The sequence below is a fragment of the Peromyscus maniculatus genome, chromosome 1, assembly GCF_049852395.1.
Source record: "Peromyscus maniculatus bairdii isolate BWxNUB_F1_BW_parent chromosome 1, HU_Pman_BW_mat_3.1, whole genome shotgun sequence".
NCBI lineage: Eukaryota > Metazoa > Chordata > Mammalia > Rodentia > Cricetidae > Peromyscus > Peromyscus maniculatus.
In genome coordinates, this window is record NC_134852.1 from 118,547,145 (window position 1) to 118,556,805 (window position 9,661).

Sequence of the window (9,661 nt, forward strand, 5' to 3'; positions counted from 1 at the left end):
AACATCATTTTAAAAACAATGCAAAGATTTTTTGCTTAAAATGACAATAGAAAAATTAAATTAAATTCAAGTAATTCATAAGAAGTGATGAAATATGATAAAATGATACATATAAAGAGAAGCAGCATCTTTTTTATATTTTATTGATTCCAGCCCTCAATTGATTATTTCTTTCCATCTTCTCATTTTGGATGTGATTTCTTCTTTTTGGTTTAGAGCTTTCAAGTGTGCTGTCAAGTTACTAGTATGAGATCTCCCCAATTTTTTAATGAAGGCAGTTAATGCTATGAACTTGCCTCTTAGAACTGCCTTACTTATAACCCATGAGTTTCAGTATTTTGTGTGTTCATTTTCGTTCAGTTCTAGAAAGTCTCTTTTTTTCTGTCTTGACCCATTTTTCATTCAGTAGTGAATTGTTCATTTCCCATGAGTTTGTATGCTTTCTGTTGCTTCTGTTCTTTAGTCTGTGGTGCTCAGATAGGATACAGGGTATTATTTTAATTTTCTTATATCTGTTGAACCTTGCCTTTTGCATCCAACTATGTAGTCAATTTTGGAGAAAGTTCCATAGGATGCTGAGAAAAAGATATAGTATTTTATGTTTGGGTAAAATGTTCTGTAGATATCTATTAAGCCTATTGGTGAAATTATTAAGGCCACTCCACGTATTTAAAAGAAAGATTTATTTAGTGGGTGACTTACAAATGAAGGAATAGGTAGATTGCGGGGGTCTGGGGAAGGTGTATTGCAGTCCAGCAGTGTTCTCTGGAGCTCTGCTCAGTCAACCTCTACCGTCTAGGGTCCAGGAACAGAGAGAGCTCTTGCCCATCCAGGTCTTGGGTCTCCAGACGCCTCCCTTGGCCCCGCCTTGTAGGTGTGACAGTTGCCAGAGTCTCAATGGGGGTTGGAACTTCCAGATCCAAGCTGGAATGGCTACCCACTACATCAGCCCATTTGGTTTATGATGTCTATTAGCTCCAGTATTTCTCTGTTTATTTTTGTCTGAATGATCTTCTTTTGTTGAGAATGGGGTATTGAAGTCTCCCACTTTCAGAGTGAGTATCTGCTCCCACTCTGGTGAGAGCCATTACAGCTCTGATCTGGCGAAAGTTATTATTTCTCTGTCCTGCTCAACTCCAGCAAAATAAGGTTGTTACTCAAACCTCATTCAAGAGATTTATTGGAAGGGAGGAATCCAGGAGAGTGGCTGCCTCCAGGATGGGAAAAGGTAACCCCAAACTGAACAGGCATAGGGCTTATATAGGGTTTCTTAGGGATGGAGTTTTTCGAAGGTAAAGATTTTTCACGGTGGGAATTAGCCAGATTTCAATTCCTGAGCTTGGACAAGCTCAGAGATTGGCTGGATTTCATACTCAGGGACTGATTGGTTTTCATGCTGAGTTGTTCAAGGATAGGGTGTGTTACTTTGGTTCTGGTTTCAAGCCAAGGTGTGTTTTATTGTGGTTCAGGCCAAGGTGTGTTTCACTGGCCCTTTTTAACATTTTGGTTCTGATTTCAGGGCCAGTGAATTAGCTCTGGTCTCAGGGTCAGGGTGTATTTCTTTGGCTGGCTCTTTAACCCTACAGCCCTCTCCTATCTCTTCTGACTAGTTTTGGTTTGAACTCTATTTTCTCAAATATTAAATTGGCTACACTAACTTTCTTATAAGGTATATTTGCTTGGAATTCTTTTCTTAGTAAATGAATAGTGGTTTTTTTTTTAACTAAGAAAATTTTTTTCATTCATTTTACACACCAATCAAAGATCCCCCTCTTCCCTCCTCCTGCCCCCCAGCCTCTCCCCAACCCACAAGAAGGCAAGGCCTCCCATGGGAAGGCACATCCAGTAGAGACAAGTCCAAGCACTTCCCCTGCCTCAAAGTTGCACAAGGTGTCCCATCATAGGTATTTTCTTTTTATCCTTTTACCCTGAAGTAATGTCTTTGATGGTAAGGTGTGCTTCTTAGATGCAACAGAAGGATGGATCCTGTTTTCAAAACCAACCTGTTAGTCTGTGTCTTTTTACTGGGCATTTGATACCATTGGTATTGAGAGTTATCAGTGAGGAGGGTTTGTTAATTCCTGTTATTTCATTGTTGTTCTGGTGGTGGTGGTGGTGGTGGTGGTGGTGGTGGTGGTGGTGGGGTGTGTGTGTGTGTGTGTTTCCCCTCTTTTGATTAGTTGGTCTGGGATTTTTTTCTTCCTTGTGTTTTCTTGAGAGTGATTGACCTCTTTTGGTTGGAGTTTTCCTAGCACATTTTGTAAGGATGGATTTCTAGATACATAATTGCTTAAATTTGGTTTTATCACAGAATGTCTTATTTTTATCCATCAACTGTGACTAAAAGTTTTGCTGGGTATAGTAGTCTTGGCTGATATCTGTGCTTTCTTAAAATGTGTAGAATATCTGTCTAGGCTTTTCTGATTTTTAGAGTCTCTACTAAAAAATTAGGTGTTATTCTAAAAAGTCTGCCTGTATATGTGTCTTAATTATGATTTCTATTGCTGTGGCCAAACACCATGAACAAAAAGCAAGTTAGGGATGAAAGGGTTTATGCCAGGAGCCATCCCCAGCAGTGGACGGGTCCCAGCAGAGGGTGTAGGGTGTTGGTGAGGGAAGGAATTGAGCCAGACCATGGTGGTTAGGAGAATCTTGCAGCCTGACTGACTAGCAGCCAGAGTGCTTCTTTATTTATACAGAATTTAATAAGAAGGGATACATTCATGATGCTCCAAAACATAGATCATATCATTTTTGGTTTTGGACATGTGTTTCACTTCTTTTTGCTCATCTTTTAGTCATCATTAATAAACTAAGACAGAACAGAGTTATCATTTCCAATCATTTTCCCTCAAGTTTTGACATCATTAATAAACAGATTTATCATACTTATTCATTAAGCCAAAACCCAATTTTTAAGAATTGAGAGGCAGCTGAGCAGTGGTAGCACATGCCTTTGATCCCAGCACTCGGGAGGCAGAGCCAGGTGAATCTCTGTGAGTTTGAGGCCAGCCTGGTCTACATAGCGAGATCCAGGACAGGAACCAAAACTATACAGAGAAACCCTGTCTCAAAAAAAAAAAAAAAAAGAATTGAGAAGCATATGACAGCCTATTCTCAGGCTGGTAGCTTTGGTTGCTTCAAGGACACTAGACCAAAATAAAATCTTCAAGCCACTATGGACATTTTGCCATGTTCCAAGCAGTGTATTAACTCTTAATGGTCAGAGTGCCCAGGAAAATTCCTCAGGCTAAAGCTACTTCAGTTATTATTCAAATTCTGGCATAACACAATATTCACATTTGTATGTTTATAGAATTTGTCTATATGTCTAATCTTGGCATTCTGTTATTCCTTGGTCATATGACACCACAGCATGTGCTAATTTTTCTAAGAAAGGGAGGTCTTGACATCTCATTCTTTTATCATCTTTCCACTCCATACTTGGCTCATCAATATATCTCTGTGTAGTGCAGAAGTATGTGCCAAATAATTGTCTGAGTATAGAGTGGGAAGAGGCTTATAATCTGAACTTTGGACAACTCTTCTAGCCCACTGAATCTTGTTGATCTTTTTAAGTTTACTTTGTTTTGATTATCTTATTCCTGAGTAAATACAGGAACAGATGTTTTAAAGAATGTCTCATAGCCTCATGAAGAGACCTCTGGCTTCTTTATGTATCACAACCTCCAAGGCATAAGGAAGACCTTCAAGTAGATAAGAATATCTCCCTAAAAGTGGGGGGGGGGTAGTGTGTTCAGGACTTTCCTGGGGAAGCTTAGAAACAATACTGCTGGGAAAAGGTTTAAATGATTCATACAAAATTTTCCATCAATCCAACATCCCCAAACTGTATAAATATTAAAGGTGCCCCAAGTATGCGACAGGTGGAGATGAAAACCAAAGGTGGCATGGCAGCCATCATGTGGTTCAGCTTTGCTGGATCATTGTCAAGTGGCTGTGCCAGCCTTATGACTTCTGCAATTTCATTCAGATATGACTGTGCCAGGTTTATTTGGCTTACACTCACATCTTGCTGTTCATATTAAAGGAAGGATCCTGGAGGCAAGAACTGATGCAGAGGCCATGGAAGAGTGCTGCTTACTGTCTTGCTTCTTATGGCTTGCAAAGCCTGCTTTCTTATAGAACCCAGGACCACCAGCCCACCATGGGCTGGGTCTTCCCCCATTGATCAGTAATTGAGAAAATGCCTTACAGCTAATCTCATGGAGGCATTTCCTAACCGAGGCTCCTTCCTCTCTGATGACTCTAATTTGTGTCAAGTTGACACACAAAACAAGCCATTACAATATGTTACTTTGTCTTTTTCCCTTTAAGCTTTTAATGTTTTTTCTTTGTTCTGTATGTTTAGTGTTTTGATTATTATGTGCCCAAGGGCCTTTCTTTCCTGGTCTAGTCTGTTTGGTGTTCTGTATGCTTGAGAAATTGTCTTCTATGAGTTTGTTGAAAATATTGAGCTGTTTTCTTCCTCTTTATTTATGCTTATTATTAACCTTAGGTTTTGTCTTTTCATAGTGTCCAGATTTCCTGGATGTTTTCTGCTGGAAGATTTTTGGATCTAACATTTTCTTTGACTGAGGTATCCATTTTTTTTCTATCAGGTCTTCATTGCCTGAAATTCTCCCTTTTACCTCTTGTACTTTGTTGCTGAGATTTGCCTCTGAGGTTCTGGTTCAAATGCTTAAATTTTTCATTTGCAAATTCTCTCAGTTGTGCTTTTCTTTATTGATTCTATTTCTATTTTTTGAATCTTGGATTGTTTTGTTCACTTCCTTCCACCGTTTGTTTTTCATAAATTTCTTTAAGGGATTTATTAATTTCTTCTTTAAGGGTCACTATCATGTTCACAAAGAGTATTTTAAGGTCTTTGTCACATGCATCAGCTACATTGCATTTCTCAGGACCTATGTTAGTAGCGTTGCTGGACTCAAGTAAGGACATATTGTCCTGGCTGTTATTATATTGCCATGCCACCCTGAACATTTTTTATATCATCTTCACATTATTTTTGATTTTCTGTAATTATATACATTTGAAGTATCTGTGATAATCCTAATAAAATTAATATATTATGACCTGATTTATTCTTCCCAATATCAACCAAATGTTTCATTTCTTTTATATGTTGCTTTCATTAACTTCCACATTTAGTATTCCTATGTTCCTATTCGCTTGGCAATCTTTCTCTGCACTTGATAGGAAAACTTGAGCTTCAAGTTGTTTGTTGATTTATTCAATTTACCTTGAGATATCTCTTGTTTTTGACCACATTGCATACAAGTTCAAACCCAGAACTCTGTGGCTTCTGTCTGTGAATGGTTTGCTTACTTACATTTTCTGGTCTCCTTAGAGTATGTGTGATGTTTGTCAATAGCATGTCTCCTAGGGATATAACCTAGTTTTGGCTTTTGCCCTACCTATTACCAAAGAACATTAAACTTACAGTGCATGTTGGTAGTACTTTCTTCTAAATTATCAAATCCCTAAGGTTAAGAGAGAATATTTGAATGTAAGGTCACCTACCCATGTTCTTATGCTTTCTAGAGATGTTTGCAGAATTGTTACCCTATGAACACTACTTTGATATATAACATATCACTTATTACTTGTCTAGTTGTGGTCCCTATGAGGTTGATTAAAATGACCAATTCTGTCATTGATGCAACTGAAAATTCAAAAGGAAATCTCATTCACATGTGTGAATACTGAATTCACACAACTAACTATACAAAGAGAGTTCCATCCAAGATGAATTGAAGAACATTCTGCAGTCCTTGCTGGGGTATTGAGTTCTGAGAGATGACTATATTGAACACTCTGTGCCCTAGCACATCAACTTCCTATACTCAGGTGGTTTTCTTTTTTGTTTGCTTCTGTTTTGTTTTGTCTTGTTCCCTCAAAGTACTCAACTGAAACTCATAGTCCATATCACTTACTTTTAATTTTCCTTCTTGGAATCCTATCATAGAAGATAAATTCTATTTTGACTTATTTTCTATCATAAACCCAGTGACATAGAATAGAGCCCTTACCTGTAGGAATCAAAAACGGTAATTCTAAAATATATTCAAAGATGGAATTTTTCTGAAGCAATCAGGCAGAGATAGGAAAAGAAAAAGAACGAGTGTGATAGCCATCATCATCTGAAGACTGCCTGAATCTCCACTGAACATAACCACAGTTTCAAGGGAAAGACAGCCAGGGCAGCCCCAGCATGCAGAGCAGGGTGTGTCTCTGGCCATGAAGTCTTTCTAAAACTTTCCTTTTCTCAGTCTCATGGTTGAAGTTAGAAGCTTGATTCTTCTGGGAACCTGTTTTGGTTTGTTTCTCTTAGTTCTTGGAAACTTGGGAACCTGCTCATTCCAGCACAAGAATTCACACTTTGGACCTGGCATCGAAACACAAACAAAAGCCCAGGCAAGAGGCCAGAGCTTGGCAGGGACACAAAGGTCAGGAGTTCATGGAGGAAGGAATCATGAACCCAGGGAAGAAGCTATGGCTTTTAACCTTGGTGAGACATGCTTCTTTATGCAGAGTGTAGTGTTTAATGAAGAGGCCAATAGCTGGTCAAAGTACTCTGTGTGCTCATCTGAACATGGGTCATCAATACCAATATCCACCTTAATAGTCCCAGAGAACATTGCAGAAGGGTATTGGGAAGAATGTAAGAGCTGGCTGATGGAGAAAAGTGCTATGCAATTCTGACTTCTGTATAGAATGCGGCTGTTGCCCAGTTAATACAGTTACTTGTGCAAGATCAAGGCCATCAAAATTTTAGGAGAATTTGAAGAAGAGCTCTGTCTCAACCCTGTCAAAAGAGCTACTGGCAATTGATAGTTCTTGAGGATGGAGAGTCTCTTTCTTTTGTGAACACAGTTGCTGGTATGTTACATACCCTGTGGATATCCACACACCCATGTGCATATGTGCAGCACTAATTGGACTCAGGAGTTATTAAAAAAGTGAAAAATAGAAGCTATGAATTTGAAAGAGCAAGGAGGGGCTTATGGGAGGACTTGGAGTGAAGAAAGAGGAATATAATCCTATTATAATCCCCCAAATAAAGGAAATAATTCAAAATATTTATAAAAGGATATTAAGTTAAGGATACATTGACTGAGGGCACTATATGAAGTTTGGGGAAAATAGTGGATATGATCAATATACATACTATAATATATGAAACTTTCAAAATAGAAAAAATTATTACAAATAGAAATTTACAGATTAACTAGAGGTGGATTCCCTATTCTTCTCTACAGACCCCCACAATTAGGCTATGACCAAAGGCCAGGACCACAGATCAGAAGTTTCATGTGTCTACACAGTTCAGCCTTACAGATAACCTTTCTATAATATTCCTAGGAATTTTAGTTTCTTGTTGCTTCTTATCATGTAATAGGATGGATATAGTTAACAATGTATCTCAAGATAGCTTAATGTTAAACACACACACACACACACACACACAGCCCAACAGATTGAAGTCTGTATTAACCAGCTTTCTGTTACTATAACAAATAGCTAAGATAATCAACAAGCAAAAAAAGGTCTTGTTTTTTTGATAAACAAAAAGCAAAGTGTTATTCCTGGAACAGAATTTTAGAGGTCTCAGTCTATGGTGAGTTGAGGCCATTGATATGGTGTGTGTTTGCACTTTATGGTAGAAATGGATGGTTGAACAAAGACACTCACCTCCTGGCCAATAAGGAAAATAGAAAAAGTTCTGAGTGATATATCGTGTTTATGGCATGCCTTGAGTAAAGTAAATATCACAACTAGTCTCAATTTCTACATGTTTCTAGCATTCCCCACGAGCACCACAATACAGAACAGGTTTTTGCCAATGACATGAGACTTTGGGAGCAATTAAGATCTAATCTGTAACATGATTAATGATGAACAAGTTTGAAAAATATTTATGTAACTTCAAAAGTATGTTTAGCAATTTATATCAGAATGATTAATTTATGCATTCAATTTTAAAATTTAATTTGATTTTTATTAAACAAATTTTTAATTTTCTATGCAACATGAAATTTGAATGCCCATATTTGTTGGAAAGCTCCTCACATGCTAACACTGTAATCAGCTTTTTCATTCAGGACACTCACATTAATATTGTATCAATTAGGTATTATTACTATAGCAAGTCTTTCAAAATGACATATGTCTCTAAGAAAGTATTTTCCTACCAAGTTGTCTCTTCAGAGCACCCTTAATCTCATTGTTCCTGAGGCTGTAGATGAGGGGATTCAACATGGGGATCACCACCATGTAGAACACAGACACCACCTTGTTCTGATCTGTGGAGTAGCTGGACTTGGGCATCACATAGATGAATGTGATGGTGCCATAGAACAGAGTGACTGCAGTGAGGTGGGAGGTGCAGGTGGAGAAGGCCTTGTGGCGGCCCTCAGTGGAGTGCATCTTCAGGATGGTGATGAGGATGTAGATGTAGGAGACAGCTATGACAAGTACTGTGATCAAAATGATGGACCAAGCAAAAAATGAATCTATAACTGTAAGGATGCTGTTATCAGAACAAGAGAGTTCAACTAATGGAGTAAAGTCACAGAAAAAGTGATTGATTCTATTTGGTCCACAGAAGAGGAAAGAAAAGAAGGAAATGGTAAAGAAGGAAGCATTAAGAAAACCACCGATATATGATCCTACAAGCAACTGGACACAAATTTGTGTGGACATTTTGGTTGAGTAAAGCAGTGGGTTACAGATTGCTATAAAGCGATCATAAGCCATGGCAGCCAGAAGGAAACATTCAACTGTCCCAAAGAAAACAGCTGAACCAAGCTGGATGGCACAACCAAGGTAGGAGATACTATTTCTCTCCACCAGGAAATTGACAAGCATATTGGGAGTGACAGAAGATGAATAGCCTATGTCAGCAGAAGCCAAGTGACTGAGAAAAAAGTACATGGGGTGATGGAGCTGGGAAGAGACTCTGATGAGGAGGATGGTGCTGAGGTTCCCAGACACAGTCACCAGGTAGATGCACAGGATGATGATGAAGAGGACGACTTTAAGGACTGGGTCATCTGTTAAGCCCAATAAAATGAACTCTGTCACTGCAGTGTGGTTCCCATCCTCCAGGAAAGCCATGGGGCAGTGTAGCTGCTGCCAGATTAAGGCTGTGATGAAGACATTACAGGAAGGGATTTGTAAATAGGTAGTTTCACTTTCATTAATACACAATACAATTATGTTTAAAGATGTCCAAGCATCCATTTTTATTTTCCTGCAGGGATGAATCATTCTATAATTTTTAAGTTCTTTAGCCCAATTACCTAAAAATTTTCCCTCATGTGATATGGCCTTTTCTTTACATGTTATGTTGTTTAACCAAGTACACCTTAAAGCAAAATATAAAAAGAGAAGATAGATGAGAATAACAGAAATAAATTCTGGGTATATTAATGAAGATAAATGCAAAGAGATTTGGAGGAAATACTCAGATAGCAGATAATATTTTATATGCTTCTTTAAAAAACAAGTGTTAATCTAATAATTATGCATGAATGCAAATACGTAATTTATGAAATTGTGATATTTTCATAAATATGTTTTGGTTTTACATAAAGTATTACATTTTCACAAAATATTATTTTAATAACTTTGAAAA

General features: G+C 37.9%; 1 protein-coding gene across 1 annotated transcript; it reads right to left on the reverse strand.

Annotated features, from left to right (window-relative positions):
- Positions 1–8,196: 8,196 nt before the first annotated feature.
- Positions 8,197–9,141, reverse strand: LOC102913073 (olfactory receptor 5P76-like). Its single transcript, XM_006978637.3, has one exon. It carries the CDS (start codon positions 9,139–9,141, stop codon positions 8,197–8,199), a length of 945 nt encoding a protein of 314 aa, XP_006978699.1.
- Positions 9,142–9,661: the final 520 nt, after the last annotated feature.

What these genes read in the sequence shown, in the direction of transcription:
- LOC102913073 (XM_006978637.3), bottom strand. Translation starts at nt 9,141, where the DNA reads ATGGCTTTCCTGGAGGATGGGAACCACACTGCAGTGACAGAGTTCATT.